This window comes from Equus quagga, unplaced genomic scaffold (genome assembly GCF_021613505.1).
Source record: "Equus quagga isolate Etosha38 unplaced genomic scaffold, UCLA_HA_Equagga_1.0 220_RagTag, whole genome shotgun sequence".
Lineage (NCBI taxonomy): Eukaryota > Metazoa > Chordata > Mammalia > Perissodactyla > Equidae > Equus > Equus quagga.
Window position 1 is genome coordinate 1,330,399 of NW_025799647.1, and position 20,722 is coordinate 1,351,120.

General features: G+C 55.9%; 1 protein-coding gene across 2 annotated transcripts in view; it reads left to right on the top strand.

Moving 5' to 3' along the window:
- The first annotated feature begins 1,038 nt into the window (after positions 1–1,038).
- Positions 1,039–20,722, top strand: part of LOC124233751 (alpha-actinin-1) — a 94,662-nt gene continuing 74,978 nt past the window's right edge. Inside the window, exon 1 of one of the 2 annotated variants that reach the window (XM_046650924.1) lies at positions 1,039–1,466. In XM_046650924.1, the coding sequence (XP_046506880.1) occupies positions 1,362–1,466 (105 nt within the window). In that variant the 5' untranslated portion in view covers positions 1,039–1,361. The remainder of the gene's footprint in view (positions 1,467–20,722) is intronic. The other variant, XM_046650923.1, reaches the window with a different exon arrangement.

A 20,722-nucleotide genomic window follows, 5' to 3' on the forward strand; every position in this document is an offset into this window, starting at 1 on the left:
GACTCTCCTCTCGCCAGGCCGGGGCCGAGGAAGGAAGCCGAGGCAGACACCAAGTAGCGAGAGGTGTTGGGTCAATCCTGCCCTCTTTCCTCCCCCATAACAATCAGCCTTTGTTTGTCAGGCATAAGGTTACAGGTTGACCTGTGGAGTCCTGAGAACCTGCTAGATCCCTTTTCAAGCTCAACTCTGTGAGCCTCAGTTTCCCCATGTGTCAGGTGTGTGTTGGGAGGGGGCCGTGGGGTAGGTAGATCACTCAGGGCCCTCCCTCTCAGTTTTCAGGATGCTGCCCGATGTGAATGAGGGTAGCTCCGGCCCTGCCAGCCCGCGGGGACCGGCAGGGGACCCCAGGAAGCTAGGCGACGTCGGCGTCACCCGGGAAGCTCCGCGGCAGAACCGTCCCCTGAGCCGAGCGCGGGCCGCAAAGGAGGCGGGAAAGCTCTGTGGCCTCCGAGCGCCGTTCGCTGGCAAGAAACCGGGCTCCCGGAGGGCAGGGGGCGGCCGGGTCGCTCCGGGCGGGGGGGAGACGGAGTCAGGAAATTCCCAGGAAATTCCTTTCCATTCCAGCTTTCCCCGCCCCCTTTCCTTGGGTGCCAATCTCTCCGGACCATGGGAAAGAGAAAATGAAATGCTTTTCGGGTTTCCTCGCGTCCCTTCTCCAGCCCGGCCGCCGGGGGTTTGGAGCGCGCGTGGGAGCGCAACAAGGCAGGCGCGCCCGAGTTCAGGGCCTGCCAGCGGGCGGCGAGCGCGTCCAAGCCTCGGCGGCTCCTGGGGCTCCTGAGCGCACTGCCGCTCGGTCCCCGAACTCGGGGAGGCGGCTCCCGGCTTCGGTCCCGTTCAGCTTAAGCTGGTGTCACATGAGCCGCGGGGGAGTGGGAATCCGGGGAGTGGGCGGGGGCGTGCGCGCCGGGCGGGGGCAGCCCAGTCCACCTATATGCGCCGCGGCCCGGCTGATGGATGCCAGGAATTCCCAATGAGAGGCGATGGGGGGAAGTTTGGGCAACTCGGCCTGGCCAATGGAGAACCTCGGGAGGGCTCTGCCCCTTCTCTCCGCCCCCGCCCGCCTCGGCTCCCGCAGAGCGAGTGTGTCCGTCTCGCTCAGTGTGCGTGGAGATTAGGTTCGAGAGCCGGCCCCGAGGCCAGCAGTCTGCTAGCTCAAGCCGCCGCCGCAGCCAGCAGCCGCCTTCGGGAGCAGCGCCGCGGCGGAACCGGGCGCAGGGGAGCTAGCCCGGCCCCGCCAGCCCAGCCCAACCCGGCCGACTCCGTCTCCACGCCGGGGCAACAGCAGCAGCAGCAGCAGCAGCCGCCGCCGCCCGGAGAGAAGGTGGAGGAAGAAATCCAGCCCCTAGCACGCGCGCACCATCATGGACCATTATGATTCCCAGCAAACCAACGACTACATGCAGCCCGAAGAGGACTGGGATCGAGACCTGCTTCTGGACCCAGCCTGGGAGAAGCAGCAGAGAAAGGTCAGCAACCGCCCCAGCCCGCTGCAGACCCCCGCCCCGCCCGCTCCGCCCGCCGGGCTCGCGGCTGCAAGCTCCGAACGGGTTCCAGGCGCGCACGAGCGGGGGCGGGTGTTGCGCGGCCGCTGCGAGGTGGGGTGTTGGGTTACAGGCGCCGGGCGGAAGGGGGAGAGCCCTTGCCCCGGAGCCCGCGAACGCCGAGCCCGAGGGCGAGGAGGTGGGGCCGCCGGCGGGCAGGTCGCCTTGGGGCGCGGGATCCAGGCCACCCGGCTGCAGCCTCACCATCCCGGCGGGGGCAGCGCGTGGGGGCGCTGCTCGAGAGGCTGGGATCGAGCCCCCAGCTCCATGGCTGTTTGCTCGGATCGATTTTCCTTTCCCTTCTCCGCCCCTTGGCTGCCTCTTCAAACGGCGTGCGGTGGCAGCGCGCTTCCTGGGCTGCCCTGGGCTGGGTGTCTGCAGGGGACAAGCTGCACGGGACTCTCAGCCTCCCAGCCCCCAGGCTGGAGGGATTGGCAGCCGCTCCCAGGTCTGCCTGGAGGTGGACCTGCTGGAGTGGTGTTGGGGCCGAGAAAACCGGGGGACATACGCGGGTTCCCCAGCGGGCCCTGTGGGGGCGGCGTCAGGACGGCAAACCGTTTTATTGCTTAACGCAGCGGGTTGGTAGCTGCGAGCGGAGATGGGCTGGCGTCTGCGACCTGCCCCTCCGACCCCAGCTCATTGCTAAGGAGAAAGAGAATTTTGGCAACCTGATCTGAGTTGAGGGGCTCCAGAGCAAGGGATTGTCTCCGGGGACATTTGGGGTCATTCTCTCGGGATCCCTACTTGGCCACCCAGCCGCGTCCCAGGCCGGGTGCGCGCTCCGCCACGGGGGCTGGCCTCGGAGCTGGCAATGGGACCCGGGCACAGTGGCTAGTGGCAGGAAGAGGTCAGAAACCACTCTCTTTTGGGGGTGGGGAGGGCGCCCCAACCCTGCCTCTGCTTCCTGACTGCGCGGTGAGCTCTTGCCCCAGGCGGCCACGTACCCTAACACCCCCCCACCCCCCCTCGCTGCCCGCTCCCATCCGGTCCCTCCTCATTTTATCCTCCTCCACCCCCGCCCGCTGATCTGGGAATGGGGGGGACAGGATGGCGCGTCCCTCTGGATAGTGCGGTTAGGGCTGGGCTTGAGGGAGAACGCTCATGTCCAAAAATGGTAACATTCATTCCCTTTTTTAAACTTAAAAGGGGGGGAGTTTAGGGAGCCGACTGAAGTTTTTTTTTCAGCCAAAGGCATCCTGTATTAGCTCACTCAGGAATCCTAAGCCTGAAACGGCGCCCTTTACTCACTTCGTCAGACAGGCAGAGGTAATTTAAAACACACGCACGAAGGGCTTCCTCAGAGCCCCGCGACCTGAGACCCGGGCGCCGCTGCTGCCGGCCCAGCCCTCTTCGGCGACGTCGGAAGATGCTGGCTTCTTTGCACTGTGGCAGTTGCTTAAACACCCCTCCCCCTCTTCCTGTCGGCCTCTCAGGGAGAGCTGGGGGACAGGCTGTGACAGCCCCCCTCTCACACGACTTATTTCCTGGGACAGTTGGGCTGTTGGAGCTGAAAATGGAGTGGGTGATTTGGAGATTCCGTGAGGACAAGGCAGGGGGCTCTTTTTTTATTTAAGGTGAAGCCTTCTTGAGAATAGATTTTAAATTGGGACAGGAGGGGTGGGATTAGGGTAGTGGATGTCTTGGGATCTCCCATGAAGCGTAGAAGAGGAGAAATCGCTGTTTACGAGCACCTACTGTGTGCCTAGTTGGGGCAGGAGTGACAGGACTGCCCAAGAATTAGGAATTAGTCCTTTTAAGGCCCGTGGGACTAAGTTCCTGGGGGCAGAAACTCGTCTCCCCAGCACTGAGCATAATAGTCAGTATTATCGAATGAATGAATGTATTAAATGTAGTTGGGGAGAAAAACTATGTAGTGTGTGTGTGCGTGCGTGTATGTTCATAAAACTGACTCTGGACAGCAAGGTGGGAACAAGGTCATCTGGGAAATTTGGTTATCTAGGGGGCAAACTCAACAGTTCTGAGAGCTGGCATTGGCTGCTGTGTGCCAGGCACTGTTCTAGTCTCAGCAGCTCCCAGCAGCTCTGTGGGCCAGGCACTGGAAATGAGGTCACAGGGGGAAGTAACCAGCCAAGGGTCCCTCCTGGTGCCGGTGGGGCTGGGATGCAGCCATGCTCAGGGCAGACAGCTTCCCCTCCATTTTCCCCTGTTGGTGAGGGAGGCAGGAAATCTGAGCCTGGCATCCAGAGCCTGCAAGGATCTCTGGACCATGGGGAGCCAACATCTGCTTTGGTGGGGTCAATGGAGGCATGGGGGCCTCACGGCACAAGCTCTGGACCTGACTCAGAAAATCCAAGGCTTTTTTTTTCTGCCATTAATTCCTTTTTTTTGAGGAAGATTAGCCATGAGCTAACATCTGCCACCAATCCTTCTCTTTTTGCTGAGGAAGATTGGCCCTAAGCTAACATCTGTGCCCATCTTCCTCTACTTTATGTGTGGGACACCTGCCACAGCATGGCTTGATAAGTGGTGTGTAGGTCTGTACCCAGGATCTGAACCAGCGAACCCCAGGCCACCAAAGCAGAACGTGAGCACTTAACCGCTGTGCCACTGGGCTGGCCCTCTACCGTTAATTCTTTATGTTACCTTGATAGGTCTCAGTTTCCCCATCTGAAAATTTCAGGGCTGGTAGGGATATAAGGAAGTGGTATCACACCTGGAGGATCAGACCTAAAGTGACTTGTTGCTTTTGACACCCTCTCTGCTGGCCACGGGAGGCGAGGGTTGAGTGGGGCCAGAGCCCACAAGTGGACAGAGGCCGGCCATTCCGGATAGAGGTAGGAGAGTGAGCGCGGGGGAGGAGGACAGCGCAGTGGGATACAAAGGCCGCTGGGTGGGAGGCAGAAGACCCTGCTTTTAGCATCGTGCAACCACCACTGTTGGTGAGACTTTGGGCCAGTCATTTCACTTCTCTGAGCTGGTATTAGATTATTCAACAAATACTTTTCTCAGACCTACTGTGTGCCAGGCATGGTTCAGGTGCTGAGGATAGGGCACTGAATGAGGTCCCTGTGGCACTTCCGTTCTGTTTCCTTCTCTGTAAATGGGCCGCATTCCTGCCCTGCCCACCCTCTCAGGGAGCGGTAGGAAGTACTTCCCTGGTGAGTGGTGAGTCCTGATGGTGATTCAGGTAGAAGTCTGTGCAGGTGGGAGGCATGACTCAAGAGCCTGCATGGCTTGGCCGTGGCTTGTCCCTTCAGAGAATGCACCAGTGCAGAGTTCGGCAGGCTGGACTCCCTGCCTCCAGGCGCAGGCTGCTGTGCATTAGGGGAGTTATGGTTTCACCATCTTCCTGACCTTCGAGGCTGACCTCTCAAGCCACCTTTTCTAGGGCCAGCAGGTCTGTACCCATCCTTTCAGGATGACATGGCCCTCAGTTTATTCCCTCACATGCATCTTGCCCACACCCTTACGTGTGTGTGTGTGTGTGTGTGTGTGTGTGTGTGTCTTGAGTGTCAGGCAGGCTGGAGAGAGCATAGATTTCCAGGAGCATGCTGACTCCACTTTCAGGCTTGTGACTTTGGGCAAGTTCCTTAACCACTCTCAGCCTCCAATTCCTTGTTTATAACAAGGAGCACGTCCTTCCCCCTACCCTCCCCCTCGCTGGATTGACAGGTGAAAATATGTAAAATGGCAGTTTCTCCTGTTAAATGTTATTCTCTGTCTCTTCTCCCTTAAATCCTGGAGGCTCTGGTTTAACGTGTATTCCCACAGGTGCCAGCTGTGGGGTTTTTTTCTCTGGAGAAGTTGAGTCAGTATTTGTTGAGCTAATGGGTGTTGAACAGAGAGGCGGCTCTGGCAGGTCGATGAAGGTGGTTGTAGACAGGCCCCGGTCCCGAGTCTGCACCCACGCAGAGCCAGGTGGCAGGAAGAGGGGCGGCCTTGTTTAAAGCCCCTGCTGGACTGCAAGACCATCGCAGGAGCTAACCCAGGCCGCTGATAAGGGAGGCCAGCTGGAGCTGGGTTTACCTGGGGAGGAGCAGCGCATTCGCCCACCCCAACGGTTAGGACTCCCAGAGCAGGGCGAGGCCGGTGAGAGTAAAACCTGCTGGAGGAGGGAACTGGCTCGTGTCCATCCTGACAGTCCTGCTCGCCTGGGGCGGGAGGCCAGCCTGTTCTGTTCTCTGCCGGGTCCCTAGTGCCTAGCACAGGCTCAGGTCTGTAGTAGGTGGTCAGGAAACAGTGCTGACTAATTGGATGAATGGCATCATGCATGGCTCTCAGCCCCAGGCTGGGGGTGGAGACAGGGATGACGGGCTTTACACTCTAGGCAAACCGTGCCATTCTGGGGCTGTACCCTGGCTCTGCAGATGGACATGCTGTGGACACACTCGGTTCAAATCTTGGCCCGTCTGCTGACTAGCTCTGTGCTCTTGGGTGAGTCACTTACCTGCTCTGTGCCTGATGATGCCAGGGGGAAAATGGGAATAATCATCATTCCTGCCTGATATGGTTGAGTGGAGGTTTAAACTAAGTAATGTATGGAGGGAGTTTAGCCCAGCACCTGACAGATGGTGAGTGCTCAATAAATGTTAACTGTTTTCAGGAACCACAGTTTATATGGCCTTTACCCGATGTGCTTTGAGATAAGGTGCAGTATATAAACTCATCTTAGAAGGAGCCAAGATTGCCTAGGAGTGCGTGGGAGTTCTCCTTGACCTCTGACCCTGAAGTCAGCTCTGGTTCATTCAGTGTTGCTTCACCTCTCTGGTTGCTCAGTGCCTTCCCCTCTGGAAGGCTGTAGGATCCCTTGCCCCCCTTCTCTGCTTCTTGGAGATCCAGGATGGAGAGGTGAATGTTAAAGTGCTTAAAAACATTGTCAGCTTGTTAGAGCACAGGGCAAATGAGCCTAGAGTATGAATTTCCTCTAAAAGAGACAACCCCGCCGTGTCTTCGGGCCTCACCGTTAAATAGCTGAGGGCTTTACTCCAGGACCTGTTACAGCTGCTTCCTCTCCAAACCTGTCCCGTGTGGGTGTGCTGAGAGCAGGTGCTCTGATGGCTGGCGATGCACAGAGCCTGAAGGAGAGATGGATGGGCCAGAGCCTCAGGGCCGTGGACTGGGCAGGTGGCGCTGCTTTTGGCTGCACTGACGCTGCCCTGGGACAGACAGGTGTGAGAAGGCCTGGAGCCACTGGGAACCAGATTTTCCAGTTTTGAAGAAGGATGAGACCTCGAGGGGCTGTTGTCATAGGAGTAAGAGACCAACAGGCTCCTGCAGCACCGTGGTTATCAGCCTTTTCAAAAGGGGAAGGAAGAAACTCTGAAGTCTGACTTCTTGAGGAGGGGCTGCCAAGGCTGTGCTCAGCGTGGTGGGGGTGGGAGGAGGCCCTGACCCCTGGGACCCTTTTTGTGGGGTGGTTCTGAGTGTGAGGAGGTCAAGCCAAACAGGCGTCCTATAGTTTGAGGTTTGTGGTTGGGACTTGGGCCTCCCCTTTCCATCTCCAGGAAGGCCAGGGGCTGGGTGCCTGGCCAGTGGCCACAAACCATAAACCTGGCTTGCAGGCTTGTCACAAGAGCCAGGGTCTAGAGCCAGGGCAGGGCTGCCCGAGCCTGAGACATGACCTAGCCACAGACCAGCTACTGTGTGTCTCTAGGGAAGACCCAACGTCTCTGATCCTTCACCTTCTAGTCCTTATGTGAGACCATTGACGCTTTCTCCTTGTGGAGTCAATCAGTGAATGCTGATAGAATCCCTATTAGGGATCAGATCTCCACCATGTGGGATCGTTTAAGTGGAGAGGGACTAGAAAGTCACACTAAGGTGCGCCAGTAGTGGCCAGAGGCGTCGCCTTGGCCGCTGTAGGGCAGGAGCCAGCACTGCGCCTGCGGAGGTGGAGGAGGTGAAGAGTCGTGGCATTTGTGTTGCGTCTCAGGACAGACAGGATTTGAAGGCTCTGCTGTGAAGCCTCCCCTGTCCCTGGCAGTGAGGCTGCATGTGTGTGTGCGTGTGTGAGTGTGAGTGTGCAAAGGAGGGTAGGGTAGTAGGGGAGAGGGCCGAAGATGGGAAGGGCAGAGCAGGGGGCAACAGGGAGTTGTCCATGCAGGGGCCTGCAAGCAGCTGCAGGCTGGGGACCCCCCGCTCCTGCATCCTTCTTGCTCATCGTCCTTCTTTCCCATTCTCTTTGTCCCTCTCCCCTTTCTGAGAGGCCAGGCTGTTTGCACAACTCACAGGCCAGGCCCTGGAGCGCCACACCTCTGTACAGATGGTATTGGGACCATTGTAGCCATCTACTCCCCTCCCCCACCTCCCTGAGCTGCCCCCAAGTGTAACCAACCCATGGGACCTGGTGTGTGCCTGAGGGGCTGTGGTATTGAGGTGCCTTCCCTGCTGGCCTGGCTTTTGTCCCTTCTGAGTGTGGTCAGTGGGCCCCCGTCTCTGCAGGAAGGGCCCTGTGAGCTGGGCTGGGTTACTCACCAAGAACACTGGGGGAGGGCGTCCTGGAGCCCACAGCTGGAGATGATTTGGACAGTTTAGTCTGGAGCTCCCCAGAGAGGTCATGGCTGGGAGGCCACTGGCAGAGGAAACCCCCTCAGCCTGGTCCCATAGTCCTGGTCAGACTTGGGTCCCCCAGTCAGACTCACACTCATGACAGAACCAGCCCTGGGTTCTGTCTCCATCGGCTGGGGTGCCAGTGTCTTGCTATGTACTGATTGTCCAAACCAGGCCCTGTCTGAGGCACGGAGCCGTGGGAGTGCTGGGCGCGGGAGCCACCCTGGAAGCCCACTTTCCTCTCAACGTGGCCAAGACTTCTCCCTGGTTCCCAGGCGTAATTCTTCCTTCTCCGCAGGTGGGGGGTAGATGCACGGAGAGGGCTGCTCAGGCGCTCTCTGCCCTCTCTTGCTGGCTCTCCCCTTATGTCCTGGCTGGGGATTATCTGGCAGCATCTCCAAATCTGGGGCACCATGAGGCTGATGTAGTGATGCAAAGGCCCCAAAACACGTGGGCAACAGTCATGAACCCAACCTGTCCCCTCTGTGTGCCCCATTCAGCCACCCCAGATGGTGCCATTGATGGCAGAGAGGATGAGTGGGAGAGGCACAGTCTTAGTCCAGCTTTAGCCCCCTCCCAGACGAATGAGCAGAAACTATGGCAGTCCCCAGCAGCCTGGGCAGGGCCATCTTCCCAGACCAGAGCCAGGAGCACAACTGGATTTTTTTTTTGAGGAAGATGAGCTCTGGGCTAACTAGTGCCAATCCTCCTCTTTTTGCTGAGGAAGACTGGCCCTGAGCTAACATCCGTGCCCATCTTCCTCTACTTTATATGTGGGATGCCTACCACAGCATGGCTTTTGCCAAGCGGTGCCATGTCCGCACCGGCAAACCCTGGGCTGCCGAGAAGTGGAACGTGTGAACTTAACCGTTGTGCCACCGGGCTGGCCCCTATGACTGGATTTTTAAAGTGAAAAAAATTTTCTGCTAATAATCATAGTGGCTCACCCTTGCTGAGCACGTGCTGAGTATTAGGCACTGTCCTAGGCGCTCTCTATGCATTAACACATCTAATCCTATGAGGTGGGTACTCCTGTTACCCCATGTTACAGGTGAGAGAGCTGGCTCAGAGCAGCTCCTTAGCTTTTCCAAGATCGCACAGCCCACAGGAGGTGGAGCTGGGGTCCGAAGCCGGGCAGCGTGGCTCCTGCCTTTGCCTCCTCACCACTTTGCTCTGCTGCTTATAAAACAGATGCTCGCGTGTCTAGGAACGTGTAACCCAAGACAAACCAAAGATGAGACAAAACCCAGTGAGGAAAATGTTCTGGAATTAGAGAGTGGTGGTGGTTGTGCAACCTTGTGAATATTCTAAAAAGCACTGAATTGTATGCTTTAAACGGGTGACTTTGATGGTATAATAAATATATCTCAATTAAAAAAACCTCAGAGAATGCTAAGTAATAGAAGAAAATGACAGTCGCCTGACATCCCAGCTCCCCCAGCCAAGCCCCTCTCAGGAGTTTCTGGTGCGTCCTGCTTCCTCTCATGTGTGTGTCCACCTTTTCTCTCTTGCTCACTGTTTGCTCTAAGGTCAGGGGTCCAGGTTCATGGTGAGAGAGTGGGAGAAGAGAATAGGAAAATAATCCAGAAGGGCAGCTTTCATAAAAGGCACGAGGTGACTCTTTTCCTGGAAGCTGTGTAAGAACAGATGACAGATAAGCACAGACAAAGTGAAGGCTGGGTTGGGGGAGCTTCCTCATTTCCCCAAGACCGAGTCCCACTGGACCTGCGTCCATAGACCCTGTTGGCCTGTGATTGCTGCTCACCTTCTGCCATTCCTGGGGTTAATGAGGTGGGGTGGTCCACATGGGGCAGCTTTCCCCAGGGCCCCAGACATGTGGAGGGGAGGGGAGGGCCAGGGTCCTCCCCCGGGGAGGCAGCTGCACCACTCTGAGGTTGCCTAGCAATAGTGGGAAAAGGTGACTTGGCCCACTACAGGGGCGGGAGGAGAATAAAAGGCAGCCGGGGATGGAAATGGGGAGTAGATGCAGAGGATGCTGTTACCCTGGAAACCGCCTGCTTGGTCCTTGGTTACAGCGGGCTACTTCTGGGCTGGTGTCTGCTCTTCATTGAGAGGTTGTGGAGTCCTCTCCAGGCCTGTCACCCACGGGGTCCAGGATGGGGGACGTGGCCTCTGTGTTAGATGTGTTCTGTTGGCGGCCTCATTTAACATTCACAACCGCCTTGTAAGGCGTGTGGGATGATCACACTTGATAGATGAAGATCCTGAGCATAGGGATGTGGAATAACGGGCTTGCATCTGCAGAGTGAGAAGGGGCTGGGAATGGAGGTGCTGGTACCCTTGGTCCTTAAAGGGAACCTTTCATTTTGGTTTAAAGCATTTCACAAGCCCAGCATCTGGGAGGTAATGTAAATACTGTCCACCTCCTGGGAAAGGAAGAGAAGATGAGAGAAGGAAGGCTGGAAGGGAGAGTTATCTGTTTTATATCAAACAACCAACCAAACAGTATTTATTAAGAGTGTCTTTGTTCCCAAAATAAGTAAAAAGACTAACAGTTCACACTGATGGAGGGTTGCCTGGTTTGGATGACCTCAGTCTGTCAAACAACTCTTTGCAGAAGGTACTGTTATTTTCCTTGTTATAGACAGGGAAGTTGAGGCTCAGAGAGGTTAAGTAACTTGACCAAGATTGACCAGCTAGTAAGCCAGGTTATGAATGAACCCTGGCAGATTGACCCTGGAACTCGACTCAACCAGAAGTACCGACACACTCTTTGCTGTTTTGGAATTCATGTTTTAATTGAGAGACAAGGCTTATGAAATAATAAGGAACAACTCTAGATGGTATATAATCAAGTACTCATTGTGTGATTCATGATTTTTAACATTTATGCTTTCACATGTGGTTTTCTCCGTTAACCGTGGCGGGCACACTTGTGAGGTCTTGTCCCCATTTCATAGACAGGGCAAGTAAGGCTCAGAAAGGTCAAGTCTCTCCCGAGGCCTGAAGAGGGGAGAGTGGGTTTTGAATCCAGGTCTTTGCCTGGAGGGTCTCGAAGCCAAGGGGGTGGGCGTGGGTCTGGCAGAGGTTCCTTGGTTGAAATGGTAGTGGAGGATGCTAGTTGTGTTTCTCCACACGTTTTAGTAGAATGAGTGACTGTTGGGAACAGACTCAGGTCCCTGGAGCTGGAGGGCCCCGTGTGTCCCTGTGCCCTCTCTGGAGCTGATCCCAGCTTTCGGGACTGCTTCCCTGCTTTAAGACTCAGGTGCGTCCCCTCCCCCTCCACTGCTCCTGATCCTTCAGCTTCACCTGCTCGGCCTTCCCCTTGCTTCGTCACCAGGGGACCCTAACCGGCCTTGAACTGGGTGGCTGAGGCCTAGTGCTTGTTTTGAGAGTAAGAACCTGTGCATATGAACCCAGAGTTGGAGGCTCTTGTTTAAGCCTTGAGACTGTTCAGAAAGTCGGTGAGGGAACGTCTGGGGGCCTCAGTTGGGGTATGACTTTTGGGTGCCCTTCTGACCCCATTTTGAACCTGGTGGCTCAGGGTCTAAATCAAAGGCCCCAAGTGGTTCAGCTGAGGGCAGAACAGCCATCACTGGGGGGAGGGGAGCCCTTCTGACAAGCTGCCTTCTCTCCACCTTGTTTTTCCTGTTTCGTGGTGGCTGGTGCTGTGGGGCTGTTCAGAGTGTGGTCACAGGCCTGTGATTTGAGGCCAGGCCAGGACTTGCAGGGGAGCATTTTTATGGGACTGAAGATTTATTTTGTGAAAGCCATCTGTAAAGCTGATTATAACCGATGGGAGTAGAGTCGAGTGCTGCTGAGCTCTATTTTCAAATCGTCTGTAGGTGAAATGACACGAGGGAGGGACCATCGAGGTGGGTGGCCTCCTTCAGGCAGGGCTCCTGATGGAACTTGGCTTTGCGTCTTGGGAGAGAGGCGGTGAGCCTTGCCTGTGGGTGGGGGGCTTGTTGCTGTCAGACTCGATCTCTTCTCCTTATGTCCCACGTGGAAATGTCCACATGGAATAGCCTGTGGTTTGGGGATGGACAGGGCAGTGGGGCTTTTAATCCTTCCAAGCCCCAACACCAGATAATGGGGTACCTACCACCCCCAGTGTGAGAGCCTGGTGGGGCAGGGTCGGGGGGAGGGCAGCAGCTTTTGCCAAGGTCCCGCTGTCTGGACCCCTCCTCTGTCCAGGTCTGTGAGTGGCCGTGTGTCAGCGTGAATGCATGTGTGTGTGTGTGTGTGTGTGTGTGTGTGTGTGGCTCTGAGAAGCCCCTCTGTTGTTTTTGGCTTCTGCCTTGCCTTTGGCACAGAGCAGCTCCCTTTCAAACACGGCAGACATCCTCCAGATAATATATAATGGCACTTTCCAGTAGAGTTCCCGATATTTCGGAAAGGACTTTCTTTCCAGGAACCTAAAGTGCTTTTCCAGACTTGGCTCTGGGAGCTGGGGGGTGGGGCAGGCGGCCCGTGAGTCCTGCCTTCCCGGAGCAGGGGAAGCGGGGCCAGACCCCTGGTTTCCTGCCCTTCATCCTGGATTCTGGCTGGGACCGTTGGGAGGCATCTCTGCAGGCATGAAGCCCTGAGGCCTCTCTTTAGAAATGTGGATAATATTGCAAACTTTAGCCTCAGTGAAAGCCACCTATTTTTTTTTTTTTAAAGTTAAGCAATAGTAAATTTAGAGGTTCACTATATGTAATCAGCTTTTTAAAAAATTAGGGAATGTCACACTGGGGTCTCAGTTCAGTGGGCCTGTCTGGAACCCCCTCTTGGGCTGGTTGGCACAGGTAGTGAGGCCACAGTGGAGCCCAGGGGTGCCTGGCTGGGGGACCTGCCCCAGATTCCCTTTCCACAGAAGCTGCTGGTTCAGGAGAAGGCCCAGTTGAGGCCCACGAATGTGTCTGGGAATATGGAGCTGAGCATCCATCGCCGACGGCCGCGTGAACTAACCTGGGCCTGTGCCATGGGTCGGGCACGTTTCTAAGTGTTTCACAGATATTAACTCATTTAATCCTCACAACACCCTGATGAGGCGGTTTAGCTGGAGGTGAGGAAATTTGGAAAGGCCTGCAGAGGCTCAGGCGGTTACAGCCGTTATTTCTAGAATTTCGCTCTTGAGGCCACTACATGAAGACCATGAACATTACAGACAGCGCTGAGGCCCCAGAGTTCCTCCCCAGTCCTCTTCCCTTCGCTGCCAGGAAACAACCACTGTCCGGTGTGGTGTTTCTATTCCTAAGTGGACATTTATATAGTTCCTGCCTGTGTTGTGGTCTGCATGTTTGCACCTGTTGATAACGTTACCTAAATGGTGTCATACCCAGCATAGCGGTGTGCATGCCGCCCTTTCTCCTCTCGCCTCTCCCGCATCCTGGAGCTGTCGAGACCGACTGGGCCCCTTGTTTTGTGGATGAGACGACAGGCCTGGAGGGGTCACACAGCCGCTTACATGTGGCTGGGGGCATCAGGAGCTGGGCTTCCTGCCACTTCGGGAGGCTCCCTGTGTCATACCCGCCCCTCTGCGTCCTGTCAGAGTCCCAAGCCTTGCTCGTGTCTGATGAGCGAGGGCGGGAGCAGCAGGTCTCGGATTCCTGTTTTCTTTCGTCCCTTGAGTCTTTTTGGCCCCTGGCTCCTGTCGCCTGGGGGTGCCTGCACCCTTGCCTGCTACCCTCTTTCTGGGGCTCTGAGAGTTCGCTTCTTAGAGAATCATGAGTTAGCTTCTTCGAGACTCACACCACTTTGCCGTTTTCCCTCCTCCAGGGTGGCATCTGCCCTTTCATTGCTTCTTGATGAAGTAAGTGTGCAGTGATGGAAAGCCGCTGTGAGTTTGGGAATGCTTCTACATGGATTTATATTTTATATCCCACAGTGGCATCTTGCAGCGTTTGGAAGTTAGTCGTTCTCTGTGCATAGCGTTTTGGAAGAGGCCGGAGGTGGGGAGCCATGGTGGGGCCCCTCTTGGCTGGGCCCCAGGGGCAGCCAGTGGGATTCTAGTTAGGTCTCCCTGTCCCCCCTGGGATTCCTGGCTCTGGCCCTTTCTTCCTTCTCCCCTGGCTCTGGGCCACTCAGCCCCCGCCTGGCTCACTTAGTACCTGGGTCGAGGGTGGGCTGGAGAGAGGGCCGGGAAGGGCAGCCTCTTTGCAGCCCTTGTCACACTTGCTCTGGACACTGCTGTGAAACTTGGTTCTGAGGATGTTTGGAGGGTTCTCGGGGTGCCACTGATCTGTGACAGGCGTGGGGCTCCTTGTATGATGGAAGGTGGGTTTGTGGGGTCTCCTTGGGCCCCCTAGTAAGGACTCCACTATCCGGGGCTCCTGGAGGCTGTGCCACTGGGATCTAGAGACACTCATACCAGCTTTGACGCCTAGAAGGATAGGGGTGGTTTGTGGGGTGGGACAATGGTCTCAAACTTCAGTGTGCATCCTGGAGGGCTTGTGAAAACACAGATCGTGGAGCTCTGTCCTCAGAGGATGTCATTAGGTAGGTCTGGGGTGGGGCCTGAGAATCTGCACTTTTAACACATGAGCTGCATGTTGGAGTTAGTGGTGGAGGAGGTCGATCTAGGCAGGGGGAAGGGTTGGGGCTGTTTGACTGTGACTTTGCTGGTATTTTCTGCTTAGCACCTCCTTCCCTTCCCCCTAAAATAAATAAAAAGCTGTGTTCTTTCTCTATTTGAGAGGCCGAGGCTTAGTGAGGGAGATGGGCTCCTGTACCCCAAGCACGGCTGACTCGCCATGAGCCTCCTGCTGGCACATGGTAGGTGCTCCCCAATTCTGGTTGTGGTGACCGGTGATAGCGGTGCCTTCGGAAGGACGTGGCAGCCACAGTCCAGCAGGAGATGCCTGGCAGATGCTGAGGTGCTGGGTGGCGAAGGCCTGAGTTACAAGGGCTGCTGCAGTGACGAGGCTGAATCCAGGTCTCAGAGCAGGGCTCCGAGGCATGCCCTGGAGTCAGGAGGAGGCCAGAGGCCAGGGAAGCCAGCCTTGTGCTTGGTGATGGGGTCCCAGCCTGGGATGCCCTCAGGCTCTGCCATGCTGCTCGGCACCCCCTCCAGGGTGTCTGATGGCAGGGTGGCAGGGAGCCAGCGCAGGCCCCCCAGCTCCCTGTTAGGCAGTCCAGCTGGGTTTTTTCCCTTTTGGTTAGTGGCCCACTTCAGATTCCTCTCCTGAGGTCCTGCTCGGGCAGACACGTCTCTCTACTCCCTGCCCTTACTGCATTTGGCTGGGGTCCCTACTTCAGAAAAATCTTAGGGAGTTTCCGGTCCTCTTGTGTCGAGGACCTTGAAGGTTGTGTTGGGGACCTCAAAGGAACCAAGACTTGGGGCTCAGTTTTCCTTCTTCCAGTTCTAGCGCTGGGGGTTCTCTCTCAAGTCTTGGACATCAGCAGCCTGCTGTCCTTAGCCACAGCATCTTGGGGGGGTGTGGAACCAGACGGAACCTTTAGACCCTCCAGCTCACCAGCATGTGGAGTCCAGTAGGACCTTGGTCCACCTGCCTCCTGCTCTCTTTCTGTTGGGACCTTAGGAGGTGGCATATAGGAGAGGAGTAGGTGTGGAGAGACTGTCCCTTTTGAACTATTAGGCTAGAGAATGGCTTGCAAGGACCCTGTCCTGTCGGAATAGGGAGAACGGTCGAGCATCAAGCACTATGCACTGGGCCGGAGGAGACCTGAGGGCTTGTCTAGGAGCTGCCTGTGGCTGCTGTGTGATGCTGGACAAGCCACACCTGATCCTCGCCTATAAAATGAGGGGGCTGGGTTTTGGGGTGGTGCTGGTGCTTCCTTGCATTATCACATGGAGATGGTCTCTGGGATCTGGGTGAACACTGGCATTCTGTGTGTCTGTCCTCTTGGGGTGGGGGGTTCCTCAGTAGAGTCAGGCGCTTCCAGAGGTCATCTTGAGGTTGACTCCTGGGCATCCCAGCCTGGCTCTGAAAGTCACTCTTCAGCTAACACACAGACTCTTACCTTTAGGAGTCTTCTGTGTCCTCAGCTTTCAGGAATTTGTTCTCACCCTCTGGGAAGGGCGTGGGTGGGGCCAGGTGAATGAGCTTCCCTTCCCTTCCCTTCCCTCTGAGGAGCCAGAGTCCTGTGTGCTGCAGTGCCCTCTCACTCTGAAAATGCCTGCTTGGGGTGTGGCCCAGCAGGAAGTCAGGTGCCTGGGGAGGGGAGAGCGGGGGAGGCCTTGTTTGGAGTTGGTGAAGGGTCCCTTAACTCTGCCATGTAGCCTGGATGCTCCAGGTGTGGTCCAGGTGATGGCATGCCTGGGGGTGGCTCAGGAGTGGGGAGAGCATCTCTGCCCACTGCAGGTAGACCGTTCATAGTGGTCCTTTGTGTCAGCTTGGCTGCCCCACAGGCCTGGTGAGAGGAAGGGAGGGGACCTGCCTGTGGGCTCAGTGGATAGGAGAAACTCCTGTCAGAGCCAGGGAGCAAGGATTTCAGCCTGGAATCTGCCCAAGGGGCTGATGTCAATAGGTAGCCCTGTCTTTCACTTTGTTTACTCCTAGAACCCAGCTCCAACCCTCCTTTCCCCTGTAGTGGTTTGAAGAAATCAAATCATTGAATGCCTGAGCCAGAAGGGACCTATGCTGTCACCTGGCCCTGCCTTCTTAGATGAAGAGACTGAGGTCCATCGTGGTGATCTGACGTGTCCAAGGACACTCTGCCATGAGTGCGTTCCTTGTGGGGCTGGTTTTGGGAGGGACTGTTTATTCTGGGCACACATAAATCATCTCCTGTGGTTATCCTTGTGGGTGGGCTCCAGAACACCTGCAGACACACAGGCAGGGTGAGCCTCCGTGCTCTGGAGGCAGATGGAGCTGCTGGGGTCTGGCTAGTGTGTGGGTGGTCAGGTTCAGGTGAATGTCATACTTGACGGCCCACTGTGCTCTGCCAGGCTGGAGGGGGCAATGGACAGGCGGCCGTTTGTATGGCTGCCCTTGCACTCAGGTGTTCCCGGGACTGGCTCCTGAGATTGCCGTTGAGGAGAGAAGCGACAGATGAGCCAAAGGGACAAGCGGAGGTGGTGCTGGTGGCACTCGTGGTCCTAGTCCTGTTGTTGACAGCTAACACTTAACTACCACACGCCCAGCCCTGTGCTAAGTCCGTTACACACATTGTGTCATGAATCACCATAACCACGCTATGAAATAGATACTGTTACATTTTCATCTCCACTTCATAGAAGAAATTGAGGCCTGAGGTTTAGCAACATTAGTTTAGCAACATTAGATAATGTGCCTAACCCTCAGAGCTCTTGAGTGGGGCTGTGGCCTTTGTACCCAGAGCTGCCTGGCCAGAGGCCACCTCCTAACCACTGCCCTGGCTGCCACCTCTCTGTCAGGTCCCTCCTGCTTGGTGCCCGTCGGCCCCGACTGGGGAAGAGAAGCTCCTCACTAGAGATGGAACTGGGCCTCCAACCTCCTTAAGCCCCAGATACCTCTCTCGACACACACATTCCTGGGGAACCAGGAAGTGGCTGTCTCTCTGGTCCCCAACACTGCAGGTCCCAACGCTGTATTGAGCAGGGGAGGTGGGGGCGGCTCAGGGCCTGATGGGGGCTTTTTATCCCCCGTCCATACTTCTCTTTGCCCCCCTCCTTTCTTCCCCAGGTCTGTTCTCTTTCCTTCTTGCCCCACAGAGGCCCCCCAGGCCCTGGCCACCCCCACGGATGGTTTTGGGGATGAGGCTCTGCTGGGCCCTCCGTCTGAGGGCGGCGGCTTTCCTCCCCTCCCTGGGAGCACAGGGGGCCTGGCTTGGTCTCCGCTGGCTGCCCCAGAGTGGGCACCTCTGGGCTTGTCAAGACTGGGCTGCTCTCGTGTCTGTAGAGCTGCTCCAGGCCCCTGCGCCCTGAAACAGCCTTGCTAGTGTCTCCCCTCTTTGTTGCAGGCCCTGTGCTGCCTGTTTCACATACACAATCTTAGTTCATCCCTGCAAGAAGGTAGGCGGTATTAGTCCTATTTACAAGTGAGAGAGTCAAACTCTGAGAAGTCAAAGAGCACACTAAGGTTCGTATACAGCCGACTGAGAGTCACGCCACCTAACGCCCGGAGTGAGCAAAAGGGGCAGCTGGCTCAGAAGAACAAAAACAGAACCCAAGACAATGACAGCAACGGAACACCTCCTGGCCTGGCCGCAGCGTCCTGGTGCGGGTAGGCTAGGAGCATCTCCCTGATGAAGGAGCTTTGCTGGCACCTCTCCTCTGAGACGAGGCCGGATGGAAAGCATTTACAGGCTTGTTGGCCTCTCTTACCCCTTAGGCGGTGGCTGGGGCATTGCTCAGAAAAGCTCAGGCAAGAGAAGGCAGTGAGGCAAGGACAGCCAGAAGCCAGTCTGAGCCTGTCCCTCGGATCTGGCCCTGCCTCTGTGATTTCTTCTTTGCAAAGAGTGTTTCAGTGCCCATTGTCGCCTATACCTGTTAACAGGGGCTATGGGAGCCTGGTGAATTTAAAAAAAAAAGTTTTACACATGAATTCTTCTAATGCTGTGTGCCTGGCACTGCCGTTAGCTTTTTACATATAAGCACTGGGACAAGGACTTTGCATGTGCTAAGCCATGTAATCCTCACAACAACCCTGTGAAGTGGGTGCCAGTATCCCCATTTTACAGTTGGGAAAACTGAGGCCCAGAGAGGTTTAGTAATTCGCCTTAGGTCCTGCAGCTAGTAAGTGGCGGAGCTAGGATTTGAATCCAAGGATTTCCGGTCAATAGGAACGTGATTCCCTTGAAGTCAGGGACAGCCACATGACTTTGATTTCTATCCCCGAAGCTGGCCTAGTACCTGGCACTGAGCGGGGCCAGGAAGAGTTGTAAGGATAGAGTGAAGGGCGTTGGGCTCCTGCCCTTTGAGGAAAGTTGCCTTTCAGTTGGGGGCTCCCAGCCCGCCCGTGGTTTCCTGTGGGTGCGTGAGCTTGGCAGCAGCCCTGAGGCCCACCCTCGGCTCCCGGCAGCCACTTACTGAGTGGGGGAGCCCCCCGTGTGTGGGGAGACCGCACTGGTAGGTGGAGTAGAGCGAGCTGGGAAGACACAGTCCCTGAGGCCCCTCCTGGCTATTTGTTCCTTGGGGAGGTCAGCATTGTCTTCCTGGCACAAGTGCCCTTAGGTGTTTCATTCGCAGGGAGGGAGAAGATAGCAGATAAGTTAGAACTTAATAAAGTTATCAATTCATGGGGAAGATTGTTTCTTATTTCTCTCTTTATCCATGCTGCCTGGCGTGTGGTAGGCACTTAAGGAATGTTGGAATTAACATTGAAGGAATGAATTAAGGAGAAAACTTATTATGGAAAATTTAAGCACAGGAGTAGAGAATAGTGTAATGAATCCCCATGTGCCCATTACCCAGCTTCCAGAGTTAGCAGCGGAGCCTGCCTGCCATATTTAATCTGGGTTAATTTACGGTGAGACTAGCGAGCTAGTATGAACGGCTACGAACTTCTCAAGTGAAAAAGGGCAAGTGGAGATGAAATGATCCTCTAGCGCGAATAAAAACTCTGGCTCATGCCCACTGTGCCGTGCACGGTGCAGGAGCTCACCTGAGGGTTTGAGCCCATGGTGCTCAAGTGACTGACCAGGGGCCCTGGGCTCCAGCTCCGGGGGAGGCAAGTTGTTGTAGGATGAGTTCAGCAGACACTTGAGATGGACAAACATCTCCTGGGGTTGAAGGCACTGCAGCCAATGATGGTTCGTCCACTCGATTCACATTTACTGTGGATCATCTATTTCTTTTTTTAATGATATTTCATTTACAAGAAAAGGTACAGAGAATAGTAAAAGAAATACCCAGGTGCTTCCCACCCAGATTTAACATGTTAAGCAGTTGCTCTTTCCAGGTCAGGGCCAGGTGCATGATCCCCTGCCTCTGAAGAGGCAGCAAGTGAGAGACCTGTGAGTTGGCATTTCCCTGTTGAGTTCAAAGATGTCCCATGTGGTATGGTGATGGGAGCCCAAGGGAGGCCCCAGCCCACCTTGGAGGGGACAGGTAAGACTTCCTGGAGGAGCTGATACTGTGAGCTAAAAGTTAAATGGAGACTGTGTAAGAGTGAATCAGGTGTTGGTGAAGGTGGGGGCGGTGGGCCAAGCGGATAGTGTCACCGAAGGCGAAGGCAAAGTCAGGTTATGGGAAGGGAGGGGCAGGAGATTGGCATGAAGGAGGAGTGGGCAGGGAGCAGTTGGAGAGAAAGGCCTGAGGGTGGGTGACAGTGAGGACAGGGTGAGTCAGCAGAGGGACAAGCTTGGGCCATCTTCGGGGCAGGAGCGGATGCCCGGCTTGTCCCGAGTCCTGCTCAGCACGTGGCTGTCTGAACTGGGCACTGCGTGTTGAGAGGATTAGAGACCAGTATGATGCCATGCAGAGGGTGGAGAAGGGTGGGAAGCTGGCTGGTGGGAGAAAGCTCCAGGCTGCCCAGTGGAAGAGGGTTGTGCTGGATTTGCTGCGTGGGGTAGGCCCAAGGGGAAGTCGGACTCGGTGAGAGTTGTGTGGGAGATGAAGGCTAGGTCAGAATCTCTAAGAGTCAAACTTTCCAAAGAAGGATGAACTGTTAGGTTGTGAGTGTCCTGGTCTTGAATGTGTTTAGGTATACTCGAGGGTGAGAAGGAGGCAGAGGGAGGGCCGCTCTGCCTTGCCTGGCCTTCAAGGCCCCTCCTCACTCTGCGTTCAGAGGATTTAGGCTGGGGGAGGGTAGGTTAAGTGACCCGTAGGCACAGGCAAGTGG